Source organism: Parus major, chromosome 5 (assembly GCF_001522545.3).
Source record: "Parus major isolate Abel chromosome 5, Parus_major1.1, whole genome shotgun sequence".
NCBI lineage: Eukaryota > Metazoa > Chordata > Aves > Passeriformes > Paridae > Parus > Parus major.
The window spans coordinates 14445131-14465055 of record NC_031774.1 but is presented as its reverse complement, the minus strand read 5'-3'; the positions used below and the strand labels follow the sequence as shown (position 1 = coordinate 14465055).

At 50.0% G+C, this 19925-nt stretch overlaps 2 protein-coding genes across 7 annotated transcripts in view; one reads left to right on the top strand and one right to left on the bottom strand.

Moving 5' to 3' along the window:
• SLC22A18 (solute carrier family 22 member 18) overlaps window positions 1–16283 on the top strand; it is a 59046-nt gene extending 42763 nt beyond the window's left edge. For all 6 annotated transcript variants that reach the window (XM_015632117.3, XM_015632115.3, XM_015632116.3 and 3 more), the window contains 3 exons: window positions 7158–7259; window positions 11003–11123; window positions 15993–16283. In XM_015632117.3, coding sequence (XP_015487603.1) covers window positions 7158–7259; window positions 11003–11123; window positions 15993–16180 — 411 coding nt within the window. In that variant the 3' untranslated portion in view covers window positions 16181–16283. The remainder of the gene's footprint in view (window positions 1–7157; window positions 7260–11002; window positions 11124–15992) is intronic.
• Window positions 16284–17697: 1414 nt separating this feature from the next.
• On the bottom strand, window positions 17698–19163 carry PHLDA2 (pleckstrin homology like domain family A member 2). Its single transcript, XM_015632120.3, has 2 exons — window positions 18598–19163; window positions 17698–18131 (listed from the first exon to the last, which is right to left on the bottom strand). The coding sequence occupies exon 1, from the start codon at window positions 19028–19030 to the stop codon at window positions 18632–18634; it is 399 nt and encodes a 132-aa protein (XP_015487606.1). The 5' UTR covers window positions 19031–19163; the 3' UTR covers window positions 17698–18131; window positions 18598–18631.
• Between the last annotated feature and the right edge of the window lie 762 nt (window positions 19164–19925).

Here is a 19925-nt window from a genome sequence, read left to right as displayed (position 1 = left end):
TATGTCTGGAATATCTGCCTGCCTCCACTGCCATTGTTCCCCAGGTTAGTTTGGTTGAAACTGCTGTAGATAAGGTTACCTCCTCTGCAGTGCTGGGACACCCCACATGGAGACACAGCCCTGGAAGATACAGGAATTACAGCACCCACTCTGCTTCCTCATGGATGATCAGATGCCAGTGCTAACCAGGGGCCTGACCCTTCCCAGAGTCACACGAGTTCCATCCCACAGAGGCCAGGCATTCCTATTGCCATAGTCCAACCCTGTAGGCTCAGGTGCAGCATCTGCTTTGCTGAGGAGTCTTTGCCTTGGGACACTGGACACAGAAACTGGCTTTTATCAGCCAGGCAGTTTTCTTTCATGCATCCATGCAGTTTCTATCCATACTGCTATGCCTATCCTACAGTGCATGGCTCTGGACACCAGCAATACAGGAGTGAAGTGGTCATACGGTACAAACTTTTCTTGATGTTGGTGCATTGAGGTTTGCTGTCAGAACAACAAAATGGAAAGAGGAAAAAGCACCCTATGTTTTTAAAAATCCCAGGACACCTGATTCTTGGTGAGACCAAAGCCGTCTCACCTGAAAGCTTGCAAACCACTGCTTTTTGCTTTGTCGCTTCCTCTTCCCACTTTATCAGTGGCAGTTCCAAACTCTGCTCTGGTTTATGCAGGACAAGATCCTCAACTGGATCAAATTAAACTCTCACTCTCTGTCTTTTAAATTATTTTAAAACATTAGAATTCCTTTCAGGTATTTGTCTAGAACTACCCAAAGATATCTCTTGCAGATGATGTCTGGGTTAATGTTTTATGGCTGCTTTCTCTTTGGGCTGCTTTAGCAGACAGGGAATAGGAGTGTGCTGGCTCTGTCCTGCTGAGCCCCAGAGCTGCTTGTGTTGCCTAACCTGGGATTTCAGGTGCATTTGTTTCTGCTCTACAGTGAATTGATACTGCTGAGATACAAATGCAGATTAAGGTGCAAGTGAATTACACCAATCTGGATAGGTGAATGATGATTAATATCTGCTGACTGGCTTCACCACTTCACTGAGTAAATGTTCATAAGGAATATATAATAATGTTCTCTGTTCATAAGGAATATAATGTAATTTCCAGTGAATTTCATCAATCAGATACTCAGCTTTGATTTTTTTTATTCCTTAGTTTGCCCTTCTGTAAATCATTGTGAGGATTTTTCCATCCTCTTTGACTTGCCCTGAGCCTTCCTGTTAGAGGAAACCTGTCCCCCATGTTTGTATCTCTTCCTGGACTTGAAAAAGATAGTGTTTAAGGACTTTTACAGCTGGAAGGGGACATCAAAGAAATTAAGGGGGAAATTATTTCTTTGTGTTATTGTAGTTTCTATTTTTTAAATTAAATATTCTTGAAACTCACATATTCCTCTTAAAGAAGGCAATGTTGCAGCTCGCTTTCCCAGCCTGATCAGCAACCCAGGATGACTCAAATAGTGATGGTGTCTTCCTGCCTTCCTCTCCCACCCCAAGGATATTATGCTCCAATTGCTTAATCTAGTTTTTCAGCTTCCCAACCTCATTTGACCTGCTGTGGTGAGAAGTGGCCAATGCACTGTAAGAATCTGTTTCTCCTCATTCCTCTCATTCAAGCCAGCTGCAGAGTACCTAGAGAGGAGATTGCGAGAGGCTTTGAGCCACTCCACCTAACTTTAAGTAGGCAACTCAAGTTCTTTGTCATTGCTCTCTCAAACATGATTCCCTTGCATGGGGAATCAGCACAGAAACACAGTCCCTGCAGGAGGTGAGGTGTTTTCCCTCTTTGCAGATGGAGGAGGTTAGCTTAGACACACCACTAATTCAGGCATCACCTGAGGGATCCCATCGAGAGCTCCTCAGCCTCACCTCATCCTGTGGTGAGCATCATCTAACAGCAGGGGATATGGGAAAGTGTGGGGCAGGTTGAAGTGCAGTGAGGGTGGGAAGGGGGTCTGGGTCAGGACACAGCCAGGCAAGGTCAGAAAAGGGGGTGTGAGAAGGCAGTGAGATAGTATTGAGACCAAGAACTGTCTGATGAGGAAACAGAGTTGTGGCTTAGAAAATGGAATATGGCTGGAAGGGACTGATGGGAGATGAAAATAGCATATGGGGATAATTCAAGCAATCCAGGTCTCCACAGTGATTCTTGAAGCACACTGAAAATGTGGGGCTGTCTGATGAGCTGGGACTGTGCCAGGTGAAGAGAAGTCGTGTGGGAGATAACAAAATGAGGAGAGGAAGGCAGACAGCAGGAGGGCTCTGCACCAGGCAGCCTGCACTACCGAGATTCCTTTGCTCATGATGTGCTTGAAGCATCTTTATCTGATCACTGGTAGGTCTCCAGGCAAGAGTTATGAGAGCCCGTCAGGGACGCAATCCCTCTGTCCTCCAGGGCTGGGCTTCCAGAGCCCTCTCATCTGAGAAGCCATATGCATGAAATTTCCCTCATGGTGAATGCCTGGCAGTGTGAAATGCCATTCAGTCTCCCTCCAGAGAATAATTAATTTCATAATGGTTTAAAATCATTTAATTTTGAGTAATGGGCAGAAATGAACCTAGACTCCTTTTTTTTCTCTTTTTTTTTTTTTTTTTTAAGTTTGCAAATGTGATAGCATGGAGACCTTCCAGGTGTAGTATGTGGCTTGGAAGATGCTGTTGGAGGATTAGGCAAGTGAAATAGCTGGAGACCCTGGTTGCTATCTCAAGTCACATCTGATGCTTAGATTTCAAACCATAGCAGGGGGTGGGGGAAACTTTCCTTTAAGGACTTTTCTCAAAAAAAAAACCCAACAAAACCCAGAGCAAAATGCACCAAACAAAACTCTGGGTGGGACAAAGGGGTAGATATTTATAACCCTGAGGATCAAGAAATCATAAGACATCAGTTCTATTTACTGCATTTAAATTTGTATTGTTATACAAACTCCACCTCTAGCTGTGCAGCTTCTGGAGGGACAAGTTGGTACGGAGTGATCCTGAAAAGATGAGAGAGATTCCTGGAGGAGAGATTTACATTGCGTATCATCTTATCACCAGTCTGTCCCTCTCGCTTTTCTTTTTTCCCCTGCACAGCAAAAGAGATGATTAAAGAGCCGGGGATTTAATTACAGCCAGGTATGCCTAGGGGGAAAACCCACTTTGTGAAAGGACCTTGCAACAACAAACAGAAAGTTCTCCAGTTTCCTCGCTTTGAAGGATTTATATCTGTGGAGGGGGGTGGGTTGGAGGGGGAAAGAAAGCGATTAGGCTGGAGTTTGCAAAACACACCATCCTCTTCCCCCTGTTTGGCAAAGTGCTGCCTTCAGCAGTTTGGTCCTCACCATCAGCCCTCCTTCCAGTCCCACCGCCCTCCTGCTCCTCCACACGACCTGAACTACTCCAGTGATTCCAGGCACTGCTGTGTCGGTAAAGCAGCTCCCTTTCCCCCAGCATGGGCTTTGCAGCACGTTCAGCCTGTGCAGAAAAGCCCCGTGGTTTGTGCTGACCCCCGTGGTCTGCCCCAGCAGGTCCCTCCCCAGCCGGCCTGGGAACTGCCAGCCGGCACAATTTCAAAGGCGAGATACGGGTCCAGGGCGTGGGAGGCTGCTTCTGATGTGAATCATGCTATCTGTGCTAGGGATGGGGCCCTGCATCTTCTCTGCCAGGCTGTACCAGCTTATCTGGCCTGCTGTGTCTGCCTTCCTGAGCTCCTCACAGCTTTTCATTTCCAAGCTGTCGGGTGAAAGGGAGCGTATTTTGTTGCTGGGCTCTGTCAAGCTTTCGGTCGGTGCTGATGGAAGAATCTTTGCCAACAGTCCCGTGTCCTCTGAGCGCAGAGGACCAGCTGAGCATCTCCATAACTCCTCATACCTCCACAGGGGAGGTCAGCTTCTTGCAGGTGTCAGTCAGCTCAGCAGCAGCTCCCTGCAGCAAGGCTGGTACTTCAAAAGTCTTCCAGAAACTGGCACCTTGGACTTTCAAATACAAACAACCCTTTCCATCCTGCAAGGGGTTCCTGAAATTTGTTAGAGGTTAACAGTCAAACGGGTAATTGGCCTTTCCGAGCAAATGGGAGCAGCTGTTTTCCCAGAAACCAAATGCAGTGATAAAGGCAAGAGAGTATTTTTCCATGTGATTTGCTGGGCTAACAATTCCCCAGCTTGGTGAATCCAGAAAACGATGAACAGAGATTTGGTTGTTCTTATGCATTTATTGGGAGACTTATTTGCCTTTAAAGAAGGAGAAGGGGGAGGAAAAAAGATGAGTTGGTTTTTCCTGTGACATATGTACACAGCCACAGGCAGTGCCTGTTATTTCACTTGCAAACAATTTCCTCTCTCTTTTGTTTATTGATGGCAGAAGGCATTCCAGCCAGGTACACTGGCTCTTCCCCGACTTCAAAGGAGGTCAGGTTACAAAGGCAAGCGCCATCCAGGCAAAATGAAATGCAGGAGGGTAAGGCCCATCACAGTCAATCTCAAGGGGAGTTTATGTGCAAGGAAAAATCCCAGAGCACACCAGTAAGAATAAAAATAAGGATAAATTCCATTTATCAGCTACCAGAGCTTGTCCACAGGAGTGGTGAGGGCCAAGTCACCTGGGATGACCCCACTACCTCCTGGTAGACCAGCAGCACATGTCCAAAACCTTATATGGAAGAGTGCACACGAACCACCTTTCACCTTCCCAGATGTGCTGCTCATGCCAGCCCAGTGGCTCTGCACTCAGGGAAAATTGCAGACTGGAAGCAATGGGTTTTCAGGTCGAAATTCAAACTGGAAAGTGAGGTCAGAGTTACTGGTGACTGGAAGTATTTTCTAGTGCCTAAATCAAGGCTCTGTGCCCAAAAGCAAGATGATGGGCTCTGTCTACCTGGGAGTAATGGCTGGATCAGCAGTGCCTGTGCTGGGCAGGCAGCCCAGGTAGCCCATGGGGGGGACTTCCATCTGTACAACCTAAGGATTGCTGCCCAGCCCCAAGGGGAAAGCAGGTGACTTGGGCTCATTCTTGCCCTTGGAAATAGTCCACTTGCCAAGCTGGTTCAGCAGTGAAAAGCACCTTGTGCTTTTATTGCCACAGCCCAAGTGGTGGGAAAGCCCATGGGGAATGCCAGCATTGACTCGAGGACCATCCCTCTGCCCTGCTGACTCTGAGGACAGCCCGTTCTGCACATCTCCAGGTCCTGCCTGCTCAGAGCCCGTCTCTGCTGCACTTGCCTTCACGCAGGGGCTCGTGTGCAGTGATGGCAATGTTTTTTGGGAAGGCCACTCCCATGGCCATCAGACCAGGGATGTTGCTGATGATATACCCTAATGACTCAAGGAAGGGCAGGGACTGGGCTGTGCCTGCACCGTGTATCCCAATAAAATGTGCCATTCAAGTCTGGGCAAATTGGGAAATATTTCCTTTCCTCCAATGGCTCAGCAGAGCCTAACTGGGGTTCGGATGATGCCACCCTTGAGTCAATCCATGCCCTGTGACAAGGCTCAGCCCCCTTCCCATGTGACTCAGCACAGCCCCAGCTGTAGGAGGGACTGGGAAGTTGCAAAAAGTTAATGATGATTCTCCCTTTTTGGAGCACTCAGCTTAATGGAGCGTCATGCAGTGGCTTCTCCACCCACCCCCGGAGTAGGAGCTGCTGGGGCTGGTATCAGCCTCCTCTCATGGCAGGGCTTTCGATCAGGATGACTCAGGTCACCCTTGGCATTGTCCAAGCCTTGTGCCAAGCAGGTCCACCAGGGTCCTGGAGGCCGCTTGACAGGTGCCGTGACCTGGGAAGGACACGCAGGACCAGTGTCACACAGCAGCTGGGCACACGTGAGCCAAGCTCTCAAGCCCTGGCCAAAGGCAGGGACAATGACAAAAAGGAGGCAGGAGCCAGAATGTCTTCTTGGTGTGATGTGCCCTCGTGTCAAAAATCCTCTGAAGCGGTGAATTGTGAAGTGAAAAGTGAAGGGTTGAATTTTGATGGTTTTCCATTCAGTTGTATGCGGTTGGAAATATAATAATTTTGTAGCTGTTGTTCTTTATGTCAGCTTCATTTTCACTCTATTGCTATTTGCTTTTTTTTGTTTGTTTTTTTGACTGGTTATTATAGATTAACATTTCCTTTCTGCTTAATAACCTACTTTCTCCTTTATTTTGCACTTATTTCCTTTCAGATGACTTTGTGTTTCTGCCTCAGGACTAACACAAGGTTGAGTGTAGTGTGGTGTCATTCCTGGTCCAAGCAGACCACTGAAGTTTTCTCCAGGATGGACTGCCACAGAAACAAAGACACTAAACAAAGAATTTTGAACTAGAGCTCTTCTTTCAAGTCAGAGGGGTTTTCATTTGGATCAAACAAACACTTTCAAGGCAGGGAAACCTCAGCAGTTTCCTATCTGTCTCTTACCTGTATTGCAGTCAGTCAGACTTTTTTACCATGATCTCTTCCAGCCTCTCTGCTCTTGTGTCCCCTTGGGCCAAGATCATCTGAAGTATGGGAGATGCCAAACAGATAAATAAAAGGAGGAATCCTTGCTCTGCCAAGTGCTGGAAAAGTCAAATAATTTCTGGGATTTTAATATTTTGCTCTTCCTTCCCTCCTCCCCAGTTTTTGTTTAAAATTTGTAGAACCAGTTCCTCATTCCTCACACCTGCATGTCCTGCTGGGACTGGATATTAGCATCTCCGTCATACTTGTTTCCTGCCTAAAAATTATGAACCACACAATTTGTATATTTATAGTTTAAAATAATGGCAAGAGAAGGTACAGACATTTTTCTCCTCAGCTTACAAAAGTACAGTTTTTCTTTGGGGAGGACTTGCCAAGAATGAAGACTGTAGTACTAACTGTATTTCACAAACACATCACAAGTTGTATCTGCAAGCATTTCTAGAAAGTTTCAGTCACTGCTGCTGAGTAGGCAGCGATGGTAAGCTCAGGCATGCACCGTGAGTAAAACTTCCAGCTGATGGGATGCATCTCTCCCTAGAAGGCAAAGCACTTGAAATAATGGATCACACCTTCCAGTCATTTACTGTGGCAGTGAGGTCCTTTTTTGTTAAAGAAACCCTGATGGAAGAACCTGTTTGCTTGAAGAAAGGAGCAATTCTCTTTTGGGTTTGCTTAAATTATTATATTATATTGGGCTTAATGGTGTTTATGTGTTTCTTTGCCAGGTTGTCCAGGGTTTGGTGGTTGGGAAACTCGCTAGTCACTGCACAGAGATGACCCTGCTCAGACTCAGCGTCTTCGTCTTTGCCGGCGTGGGCCTAGGCATGGTAAGGCAGGTGGGAAATCACACACAATGCCTTCAGCAATGTCACAAGCAGTGACACAAGGTCTGTGAGACCTGGCTGTGAGCTCTGCCCCTGGAAATGCCACCTCTGGCTCTCTTGGGTGGTCTTCAGGGTGGGGAAAACCAGCTCTGCTGGGCCTCTGCGCAAACAGAGCCGCGCTCAACGTCAGCATTGCGCCAAACCATGATAAAGAGCCGTGTGAGTAATAGTTATGGGGATTAAAAAATATATTAATCTTGCACAGAAACTCGCTAAGTTCCTCCTGAGTCACCGGATTTGCACAGAAATCCTGGCCTGGTCTTGTCAGCAACTGCATTTCCTGGACTACCCAGAAAGTAAATGAAGATTACAGTGGAGAAAATGTATGTTGCAGTGAGACAGCATAAGTTGTGCACTCTCCTTCTGGGGCTTTATTTTTGTCTAAACCCCCAGGATTTGGGGAAGGAGGTAGCAAGGCAGTGATTTTGTTCCTCCATTTTGGGATGAGTGATGTTAGCTGTTGCTGGTTGTGTCCACATGGGTGAGGGCTGATGCCAATCTCAAACAGTAATTGGAAAACTGAGTGGATGTAGGTAGCTCTGCTGGGAGCTGTGTTTGCTCAGATAAGCCACGTTCAGGGCACTGATAGCTCTGCCGTGGGGCCACAGGGATGGAGGAGAGGTGCTTGCAGTCCCAGTCAGTGCAGTGGGACCAAAGGACAATTGAGCTGCATCAGCCTTTCCACATGCCCTGCAGGATTTGTCCTTGAGCCTTGCTGCCAGGACACTGGTGCTCCCACTGCTGCAGGCAGGATGAGTGCCGTTCCCACAACCATACCACAGCCGTGGGGAGGTCAGGGCCAAGTCCTAGAGGGTGTTGAGGTTTGTGGTTCCCAGCTACAAGGATGAGATGAGGCACCTACACACCTTAGCTAATCTGAGCTAAATTGTGTCTGAGATGAGGCTGCGAAGGGAGGATGGGTGCAGAGCAAGGGTTGGCTCTGCAGATGGAGCGTGGTCCCTCTCCCTGGGGTTTTTGAGGCTCCCAGGGATTCTGTGAGGAGTAGAATGCTTGGGAAGGGTTTCTTCTAATTGGTGTCACACTCTTTTAGCTGAAATCAATATGCCTCCTTAACACAGGACATCTGCATAGAGCTTGATGCTCCTGAGCATGGCCTGGGAGGGACTTTTAAGGTCTCCCTTCTGTTTTTGGGTCATGGGTGGGAGCAATTAGGTGGGACCAAGGGGGACCTGGCCCATCTGGAGAGATGAGCACGCCCATCCAGGTGTAGGTCAGGTGCTGCTGGGACTGAATCCCTGTGCTGAAGCCTGGTCCCATGGGAATCAGGCAGAGCAGCAATATGAATTTCATGGCTTTTGTGCACTGAGGTCTCACTGACCTCCAGGGAAGGCTGGAGTCAGTTGGAGGTAGGAGAGAAAGCCTTGACGGCAGTGGAGAGGCAGCACACATGTCGCAGTGCAGGAAGGCTCACATTGACTGCACAGGGAGGAGAACCAGGAGCCAGGAAGGGAAATCATCTTTGAATTGGTAATTATGCCAAGCCTGGAGGGCTGTGGACATCCTGAGAGCACGGGCCTGGGGACAAGGGTCAGCAGTGACTTCCCATGAGAATTATTCATAGGCAAATGCAGCTGCAGTCCTCTTTGCCCAGGACGCCTTGTTAAAAAGCGCTCTGTCCTAGTGGCAGCCAAGAAAACATCCGCTTCTGGGGTGGCTTTCTGTCTCAGTGGGGACAAGCGCTGTCACAGCAGCAGCCCCAAATGCAGAAGTTGTTGGGTGAAGCTTTTAATCCTTCACAGCTGCTGTGCTGTGAGGAGTGTCCCACCTGCTGTGCCCTTGCAGCATGTGGCCTCCAAACGCAGCAGTTCCCCTCTCCGAAGGATGGAAGTGAGGAGAAAGGCTAGCTGTTAATCAGAGATGCTCCAGAACCCCTCCTGATATCACAGGGAGGGGAGGTGTGCTGAAGCGTTTTTGGAAGGCTGGCACAAACAGCAGCAGACAGCGCTGCAGCTGGGAAGAGGCTGCAGGATGTTCCCAGCAACAGGCAGCTGGAGAAGGGAAGGGGTGCGCTGGGAGCTCGGCAATAACACCTGGATAAGGAGAGGAGGGAAGAACCAGTGTCTGATCTGCAGATGTGAGCTGGGAGAGCGTGGGCCGGGCTGTAGGAGGGCTTGGCAGTTGCGATGGGGAAGTTTTTCCCTTTGTCTGAAGGCACAGCTGTGCTTCATCCTGCCTCACTGCCTGCATTTCCCAGGCATTTGTTTTTTGAGTTGTCTGCTGAGACTCCTGATTCTGCCTCTCTCTTAAAAAATGCTTTTAGATCTGCTCACCTCAAAAAAACTACTCAGCACCCAGCAGCTGAGGAGTAGCAAGGACTGGGCTCTGCCTGGCTCAGTTCTCCCTCAGCCCCAGGGAAGTGAGGAGGCATTTCCCCTTGTTTTACAGGAGACACAAATAGGCCTCTGCTCTTTTCTGCTCACTTGCTCCAGCCCATGAGGGAGTCTGTACAAAGCAGGAGGGATTAAAACTGATTTTTTTCTATGAGCTTCACAATGTTGTCCTGCAATGACATTTGCCCTAGCAAGGGATTACTCTCCTTCCTTTTGTTTATGTAGCAAATACCTGTTCTTCTGTCTTTGTTCTCAGGTTCCTTAATCAGAAGTGCCTAGATCTTAACCAAAATTTAGGCAAAGAGCCCCTTGGAGGAGAAAAACCTGGCTGTGTGTGACTCTAGGGGGAACTAGGAATAAACCTCAACATTTCCAAGTCATTAGTGAGCAATGTCTCTGGGCTCCTCCATCTTCTGTAGCCGAGAGGCAGGGACCAGATCTTAGGACAGAGAACTCCAGAGAATGAAACTTCTAGCTAAACCAGTGACAGAAATATTTTCCAGCCACAATAACACACCTTGAGACATGGGTTAGGGCAGGAGACTTGCAGTAAAGGGGGAATTTCCTTTCCATGCCCCAGAGAAATCCATTCATTTGACCAGCAGGGCTTGTGAATGAGCTGGGAGCCGCTCCAGCCCTACAGCTTAGGGAGCCTCATCACTTTTGTTTCAGCATTAAACAGCTGGAGGGATGTCTCTGCTAAGAATATGTGCAATAACAAAATCATTACTCTCCCTAATTATGTTCGCTAATGTGCACTCATGGCCAGAAGACCTATTCCAGATTATTGAATTTGGTGAATTTATTAGCAGGGAAGCAGCAGAACAGGATTAGAAATCCCAAAGGTACAGTGTTACATAATGCACCGTGCTCATTTATTTTGACAGGCTCGGTTTAGTTTTAATTATTTATGATAATGAACCAAAAAGCCTTCTCTAGGCTGTTTTGTATAAGTAATGGAAGCTTCCTGAAGTACACCACATACATCTGCTGTTCAACATTTCCTCAGGAGTTGGACAGAAGACAGGGGGAAGGGTGCAGGGACGTCACTAATTCCCAGATGCTAAAAATACCCACAGCAGTGCCGGGGAAACGTGCTGCCAGATTGTAGGGTATCTTTTGCTCTGCATGCTTGGAATAATTCAGTGCAGACAAATGGCAGGCTGTGAAAGACCCCACAACTGCCAAAGCCACACTGCCACGTATCATTTGTGGCTCCCACCATTTCCCTAAGCCATGGCTTTGACTCGTGATTTTCTCCCAGGTTGTTTCTCGCCACAAAGTCACCGTTTGTGCTCTTTAATGATCTGTGCTCTGTTGTGTCCTGTCCCTTAGGCCCTGATGAGGACCGTGTGGCACTACTGCATCATTGCAGTGCCGCTGGTGTTTGCCTTCAGCATGCTGGCCACCATCACCGACAGCATCCTCACCAAAGCTGTGCCCTCCTCTGACACTGGTAAGACTCATCAGAAAAGGCCAGACTGGTATTTTCTCAGTTTTGAGTCCACTGGGCACTTCCCAGCTCCCACCAGAGCTATGGAGCACTGGGTGAACACCCAGATCTGGCTGGGCACACGATGGGTGACAGCAGAGCAGATGAACAGGACTGGTGGGGCTAATACAGAATGGATTTGAACAAGCATCCCACGACCCAGTGCTCCCAGTCCTGTGCTGCCTGCTGACATCCGTAGTGGCGGGCACAGAAAGGGAAGGCCTTCTCAAACTCTTTTCCATGGAAAGCCAAGGTACATTAAAAAAAACAACCCAAAACCCACTGCTCTTCAGTTAGAGAGGGCTGCTTGTTCACACCTTTTAACTTAGGGTATCTCAGGAGGGGATTCTGGATTGCTCTTTGCAAACATGCTTTGTCTGATGCAATAATTGCCTCCTCTCTCTGTTTTGGCCTTGTTTCAGTCAGCATTCCTGTATTTCTCTGCACAAGACAGCTGTGGTAGACACATATCTTTATACCTGGGGCTTTAGTTCTGTTGGTGAAGGAAATATGCCTACATTATTGTCATGAGAGCCTGGCTGAGTTTGTGCAGGGATGGAGCTGGCTTAACTCGGCTTGATGCCTTTTGCTCAAGCCCTTTCAGGGTTTGCTCCCAGAACAGGTCCCCAAGAGCGTCTCTGCTTTAGCTGAGGCTTTCTGGGATGCCAGTCTGCACCCTTCATCTTCCCTAGCAGCTGTCTGAACAGACCCTACCAAGAATGGGAGCTGTAGTTTGCACAGCCCATTAGTGAAGTTTATAAAGCACTTTTGAGATGCTTCTGGGTGAAGAGCTTTTCTGAAAATCACTTCAGTAGTTTATTTGTAGAGCTGACCTACTACATATCCTACAAATGCTCGGAGACTGTGATTTTCAAGTGGGATATTTCTACCTGTAAGGATCATTCCCAGTCTTCACCTCCCTGGGAAGAGTCTCAGCCCCTCTGCTCAGCCAGGAAGAAAATTTGCTGCTTCATGACTTGGAGCAATGTTCATGTGAGGGAGAGCCAGGGGGGAAGGGCACCAAGCAGCTTTAGGACATACAACCAGCTGGAATTCATCCAGGCTCTTCTCAAAGGGGTTTTGTGAGGAAAACCAGAGCAGTGCTTAGCTTTTGGAGCCTGGAGGCAAGCTTTGGTCAGAGAGGAAAATGGGTTTAGTTGCCTCACCCTGCTCCCTGCTTGCATATGTTGTTAGGCCAGCCTGTGCCTAGGCAGGATGGATGGTCTCCCCATGTCGGGGCAGGACTGCAGGGCAGGATGGAGGCAGTCTGCAGAGTTGTGCAGATGCCCAGGAGCAGGTTGCAGGTCATCAGGGCATGCCATGGGCTACTGAGGGCTTTCTCCTGCCTGTCCCTCCTGGGCTGATCTCATGCCAAGTACTACTACAAATGCAGAGTTACAGCTGGCTCAAACCTGGGCATACCACAGAGGACGGAGCATTGTGGCTCTGGGGGAAAACCTTGTCTCTACCACTCCTTCCTGGCCCTCACCTTTCAAACTGTGCTTTTTCCTTGCAACATTTTTGGGGGAAGCAGTACCGATGGCCCTGTGCTTGTTTGGGATGTACCGGGCAGGGGCCGGGGCGAAGGCAGGAATGCCTGACACAGCAGAGCCGGCAGGCTGCCTTTCCACGGCAGCTGCAGCAGCGATGGCGTGGGTGTCTCGCAGAGAAATGCAGCCATTAGAATGCCTGCCACCCGTCCCTGGCCGTGGGAGGCACCCCGCAAAGGCTGCTCCACCCATACAGCAGCCTAAAGGCTGCTCCTTCCTCTGCAAGGAGACGGTTTTGGTGGCATGTTACAATCCCTTACTAAGAGCATGGAAACCTGGTTTTACGAAAAAGCTTTGCTGTCACTATGTTGAAAACCTCAGCATTCACTTGCAACAACTTTTAGCTAATGCTAGGAAATCCCACATTGAGAATTTGCCTTTGGAAGCCTTACTTTTGAGCCTTGCTGCTGTCTGTTCCTGATTTTTTGGTCAGCTTCCAGCCTGTAGAACCCACAGAGGTTTTTCTTTGGGTCAGGAAAAGGCTTTCTGAAGGAGCTGGAGTTTGGGCTGAGCTCAGGTATCCATCTCAGCACGGAGCATTGTAGGAGTGTAGCCTGTCCACCCTTGCTACACCCTGAGTCACCCATCCTTGCATCTTAAATAGGCGTCTCAGAAAGGGAGCAGTGGGAGGCGGCACAGCACCATCCCTTGCACCCATCAGCCTGCTTTAGATCCGATCCAAGGTCACTTCCTTCCAAGGCTGATGATTTTGGCGCTTGCTCTTTGCTTGCTCTCAAAGCTCAGGCTTTGCGCAGAAGCAAAGGTAGCAAAAATTATTTCATTAGTTTCCCTTTGATTATTTTTTTTCCCTTCTCTTCATCTTCAAAGGCAGGAAGAGAAAATTCAGCCCCACACACACGTGCTGCTCAGCTGGACGCGTGAGCTGGTGGGAAGGCAGCCCCTAGCCCAGGGGGACTTGCATTCACACAAGCACTCCTTGTCAACCCTGGTCCTTGCCCAAGAATGGACCTCTTGTTCCTGCACGGATCCCCCCCATTCCTGAGGGAGGGAGGGAGGCAGGAAGCCCAGCAGAGCCTCCGTGCGTAACGGGCCCGTGTGTCCTGATGTTATTTGTGCATCAGAACCCGAGGAGGAGAGTTTGCAGCCAGGCAGGGCTCGGGGCATGGAACCCCCCAGCTCTGCTTGAGCTTTGTGGGTTCAAAGGCGGCCGCTGGCGACAGTGACCTAGTGGTTAAACCCGATTGCCCCATGGGCGTGTGGCTGATCTGGGCCAGCACCATCATCTGCGAGGCAACAGGATGTGAGCTGGAAAGGAGTCGCCCGCCTTGGAGAGCCGCCAGCACCCAGCCCTGAAACCTGCGGGAGTGGAGGAGATCTGGGATGGGGGGGAGGATGGGCTCCCAGCCGGCACAGGTCACGCCAGGTATGGGAAAAAGGAATGGAAAAAAGCTCGAGAGGGAAAAAAAAAAGAGCAGGGAAGGTGCAGAAGGTGGGATAGCTATGACAAAGAAGGTGAGCATGTGCGTTGGCAAAGCAATGCAGGAAATTTTCTGCTGGTGAGGTGACTTGTCCCAGTTTAAGGTCTTGGCTTAAACGAGATCTATCACATGTGCTGCTTTGCCACAGAGCTACGGCCACACTGCAGAGCTGAGATTTACAATGTCCCAAAGCCTGAGGGTGTCTGACACGAGGGATCTAATTTAAGCCCATTAAACAGAAATTATCTTTCTCAGCAACATGCTGGAGTAGTGCAGAGGGAGAGCCCAGCCTTTTATAAGACGATGGATTTCTGCTCCATTAAAAAAAAAAAAAAAAAAAAGGAAAGGGAAAAAAGTGCCTCCTCAATCATAAGAGCCAGTTTGGCAATTGCACGTAGTAATTAGTTTAATTCAAATACCTAGAGGGGAAAAAATAATTGCAAAACCTGCCCAGAGAGTTTGGTGGTTGTGGGATGGTTCCCATTGGCAAAGGGTCAAGGCGAGGTCCCACCCATCACCTTTGTGTTCCCATGTGTGGGAGGAGCACTCGGCAGCGCTTCCCGGGAGATTTCCCTCTCCACATGGTAACGCCCTTGGCCTGGGCTCATTGCACAAGTATTTTAAGCACGCTGATAAAAGCCCAGCAGTCGCTGCCCGGCATTACAGGAACACCTGGCTGCCTGTTCTCTCTGTGAGCTGGGCATCATTTCCCCCTGGCTGCCCACGTTAAATATCACACTCTTCCTCCACTTCTTGCATACAGGACAGCATTCTCCTCATCCTTCCCGGGTGTGTGGTGACAACACCTCAGTGTCTGTCTTTGTGGAAAACTGATGCCAGTAGCCCAAATACTAATAGTAAAAAAATAATTACAAACATCATTTCAGAGCTGGGCACAAGTTTATTGAATACAGTGCCAGCTTGCTGTTCCTCCCAATGTTGGGGGCTAATATTTGCTGGCTGGCCAGGTATTTTCTGCTCCTCTGAACATGACAGCTGTCCTGAACAAAGACTGCAGGACAAAAGAGCTTACTGGGTGTGTGTGGGACAGCCTTGTGTCCCAGGGGATGTCCTGGCCATCTGTCTGCACGTGGAAAAAAAACCTTGCCTTTGCCAAACTGGAGGTGCTTCCCCATCCGCTGGGTTCCTGTTAAGGATGCAAATGTGAGGGCTGCTGGAGGGGGAACCGGCCCAGCCGGGTGAAGGGCTCGCATACCCATCCAAATGGAAATATCCGCTCTTTTTGCAAAGGGGGGTGGGGGAATATCTATGGGGGGTTCTGTCTTAATCTGTGATTTTTATTTATTTATTCTTAAAGACTCTGGCCTAACCCTCTCATTCCTGCTTGAGAGCTATTTCTCTGCTTCAGACTGGAGAATAAATGGCAGTAGTAGCTTGGGTGGAGCAGAGCCCACTCAGGTAATTAGGAGATTGGAAGAATCTCCGTGATTTGCTAGGAAGGCACAAATATAACCCTAGAAATTACCTCTCCATCCCTAATCCCATGCAGTAGTTACCAGCCCTGCCAGGTGAGATATTCAGCAGCACCTTCTGGGTGCCAAAGGCATCCTTGGACCCTGGTGAGCACTTTGCCTTTTGGGCAGTGCTGCAATTGCCCAGACCACTCAGGGAAGAGCTGAGCTGGCTCATGGTGGAAACTGTTCCCCTTGCCTGCCGAGTCCCTAACTGGACCGCTACAAATTAATGCAAGAAATTATCTGAAGTGATTTGCTGCTACTGCAGGGGAGCAGCATCATAAAGGGATAAAGGGGATCTTGTGTGCTCTTCTCTGCTTTTCCGTGCCAGGACTTGCTCTCACCCTGTGTCTCTGACATCTCTCCTAGGTGCCATGCTCGGGATTTGCGCCTCAGTGCAGCCCTTGACCCGGACAGTGGGTCCAACCATTGGTGGAGTTTTATATAAACAATTTGGAGTCTCCTCCTTCGGCTATTTACAGCTAATGGTCAATTTAGGTTTGTTTGTTTACCTCTTGAAGGGTAAAATCCCACTGGAAGAGATGAAAAGCCAGTAGTACAGTTGCAAGAAAGTAACCCCTTTATTTGTTCCATATAAATAAATCCTTGAGTTTTATTTTTGATTCCGTTAACCTAGAATAAAACAATTTGAACAATCCTTCCATTTTGTTGACATTTGCATCTTGAATAAGGGATAGATCAGTTTGCAAAGGTCATGGAGCCATGCTGGAGCAACTGGGGGCCATGGGGACCCCCGGAGCTATCGGGTTCCTCCCATCCTCCCCCACAGCAGTGGCTGTCATGGCAGGCAACAGCCCCCAACGCTCAGCTGCTGTCAGGCAGCATTCCTGCTTGGATTCACTGAAACTGAAGGGATTAGGAGACAGTGCTTTTGCTCTGGTTTGGGCTTTTATTTCAGCGCCCTGAAACGGTACCAAGAAAAAATGGGGAGTAAAACACATCTGCTTTTGAGCGTTATTTTGCTGCATTAAATGCAGCATTCTCCAGCATTCTCAGGTTAGAGAGGGCACTGAGGCCAAAGAATTTCAAATGCTGTGGCCAGAGGTTTGCTACATCCACAGCTCAGTCATGTGCAACCCTGCCTGTGCACGAGCTGCCAACGTACCAGGCTGCAGTGCCAGAGCCTCTCCGCCGCTTCCAGAAACTGGGCCAACCCTCCTTCCAGGTTTTTCCACCCCCCATTCTGAGTCTCTCTTGCTCTTACTACAGGCTTATGTAATTACACACTTTGCAACTTCCTCTAGTACAAAGCCTCCTGCAAGAACTGTGCTGATACTGGGACGGGGAAATTACCTGCTGGAAATGACCAAGTTTGGAGCAAGTACTTTGCATGCTACGCTCACAGTCCTGACTGCTAGAGTTGAGTCGTGTGCTGCAGCATTGCTCTCGAGGAAGCCCAGATTATTTAGTGAGAATTGAGTCTCACAAAAGAAAACTTCAGCGCTTTTATCAAAAAAATCAGCTGTTTTTTTCCTCCAAGCTTCTTGGTCCAGGTGCTATAGGAAAAGAGCCTGCCTCCATTCTTCAGTTATCCTGGAGAAATTTAACTCTTGTCTAGAGACTGCAGAGGTGAAGGAAGAGAGGAGAGCGAGTTCAGCTTGCTTTGCTACAAAGCTGAGGAATCCATGGAGCGTTGGCGCTCTTATTCCGAAAGCAAGAATCCAGTTTTGTGCCTTAGCACAGCACTGAGCTATGGGGGCTGGGGGGGGGACGCAGGGCGTTCGCAAAGAGCAGCATTTCCCCGTGGCAGGGAGCTCCTGTGCCTTCTGCAGCTGCCATTACTCGAGTCTAAGGGAAAGAGCTTCTAGAGGAGCACTTCTGCAAGCTACGGTAGGCTTTTCTATCTCCACCACTGACCAGAACTGAACCTCAACACATTTTCCCTCCCTGGTCAGGAGACAAGGTCAAACACAAACAGGTTATCTGGGCTTTCTCTACCTCCCACTGCCCAGTCCAGGGCACCAAAAAACCAAGCCTTACCCACTCTTTTTAAGCCACTTCACCACTGCCGTACCCACAGATACGCCTTAACAAAAGTTACTGCAGCCCAGAGTACAGTAATAAAAAGTGAACATTTCAAGTAATTTATTTGGAATGGACACATTAATGCAAAAGCAATATTAAGACCAATAACTGCTGAAAGACATTCAACAAAATAAATACAAATATAGATACTACAAATAATTTAAACTGTGTTTAACACCACCAGTCAGTGTTGAATCTTCCTTGCATCTCATAAATAGAAGATAATAGTTCACAAAGCTGTGCCACTCAAAACATGTGGATGCTTTGCTAGAAGTCCTGTACGAAAGTCTTTGGTTTTTCTTTATGCATCTCAGGCAAAGCTCAGGGCTCTTTGCTCAGCAGCCACAACGGGCTTGGAGAAAACCAAGCTGCTTCCAGCTCTCTTCTTTGCTTTCCTTCATTGGTACCCTGTCCCATTTCAGTCCAAGACACTCGATCTGGTTTATCATCCAGTGGTATGCTCTAAAGGTAGCAAGAGGAAGTGGGTTAGTTAAACAAGCAACACAGCAAGGCACAGAAAAAAAAAAAAAAAAAAAAAAAAAAAAAAAAAATTGGGGGGGGGTGCTTTAGAGGGACAGTAAGCATTGAGCATTTATTCTCACAGATATATTCTTTTAGCAGATTCTGTGAGGGAAGCACTGCCAAGTGCCATTCCTTATTCCCCGCCACCCCCACGTCGTCCTCTCAGCACACTGCAGCAGCCCGGCTCCCAGCAGAAATTCCCCGCTCTGCATGGCAAAGGGGCCAGACCCCGCTGCGATGGGCCGGGCCGGGCCGGGCGGCTCCGGGGAGCGGGGGGCAGCGCCGCGGGCCCCTCCGGCCCCGAGGGGAGCCCCGACCCGTCCGCCTGCCCGAAGCATTTACAAAGATGAAGCGAAAAGCCCACGGAGAGGCGCGGCAGCAGCGCCGAGGGGCCGGGCGGGCTCACCTGGGGCCGGGCCGGCCGGGCGGGCGGCGGCGCCTCAGGGCGCCCGGGCCAGCCGCCGCTCCTGGGTGCCCGCCGCCTGCTCCATCTCCTGGCGGCTCTTGAAGTCCTGGATGGCCCGCTTGTTCTGGAAGTCGATGAGGGCCATGGTGATGGAGGCGTTCCAGCAGCTCTGGTCCGGACACCGAAAGTCAATCTCCTTGCGGTCTTTGGTGACGATGGTGAAGTAGATGTACTTGCCCGTGCGCTCCACGCAGTCCACCTTGAGGATGGAGCCGAAGCCCAGCTCCTTGCCCTTGGCCCGCTTGTGCCCGTCGGGGAAGAGGCTGAGGCTGTCCTTGGTCAGCACCACCAGCTTCTTCTTCCACAGCTGGAACAAGCTGTCGCTGCGCTTCTCCAGCTCGCCCTCGCGGATCACCTCGGCTTGCATCTTCATCCTCGCTCCCCGGCGGTGGCTCCGGCTGCTGCTCCGACTGCTGCTCGGGCGGCGATGACCGAGCCGTGCCGCGATGGGAACAATTTATTGCAATGAATCAGCGCCGGGCGCCTTCCGGTGCCTCCCCCGGGGAGCCCGGCCCGCCGCCCCCTCCCGCCCCGCCTCCCGCCCGGCCCCCGCGCCGCGCTCCCGCCCGGGCCCGCGGGGCGCCGGGGATGGGGGCGCCGGGAGGACCCCGAGACAAAGGGAGGGTCCTGGAGGCTGCCCCGGCTGGGCCGGCTCTGGGGAGGGGATGCCTCCCCCACGGGCTGCCTCCCCGAGGGCTTCCACTCTGCTGCTGCCGTATCAGGGAACCCCAGTTCTGTCCGCCCGCTCCCCTCCCCATCTATGTTTCCTCTGCCGTCAAGGATGGCCTGCCCCGCCGTGAGGATGGGACCACTGTGATCAGAGACAGCCCCCATCTTGCCCCTCTGAGCACTCCCTGCCGCTTCTCAGATCCCTAATGGGGTACAGGATGCTCCCCACCCTCTGTTCCTAGGGACCTGGATCTGTGCATCTTCACAGCGTTGGGTCTGCCCTGGCGTCATCTCTATCTCGGGCAGAGAGGTCTGAGCCCAGCCTGAGGTGCGTTTCTGCCATCTCCCATGGACATCTGGTCTGAGTCCAGCCCCTGATCACCCCAGGAGACTCAGCCAGGGCCTGACCAAGCCCACCAGCCTCATTTGAGGCCCTGCATCCCCCAGCTCTGCACCATCACCATCAGCCTTTCCTTTGTCCTTTCCTGAGGGCAACCCACCTCTCCAGTTTTGCACTCAGATTGCTTCCCCTTATTTTTATCCCCTGTAACCACTGGGTTTATCCCATTTTCTCTCCCCTAGCCCATTCCCTCCTCTAG

Coding starts and splice junctions, on each gene's coding strand:
- PHLDA2 (XM_015632120.3), bottom strand. CDS start 19,030: ATGAAGATGCAAGCCGAGGTGATCCGCGAGGGCGAGCTGGAGAAGCGC.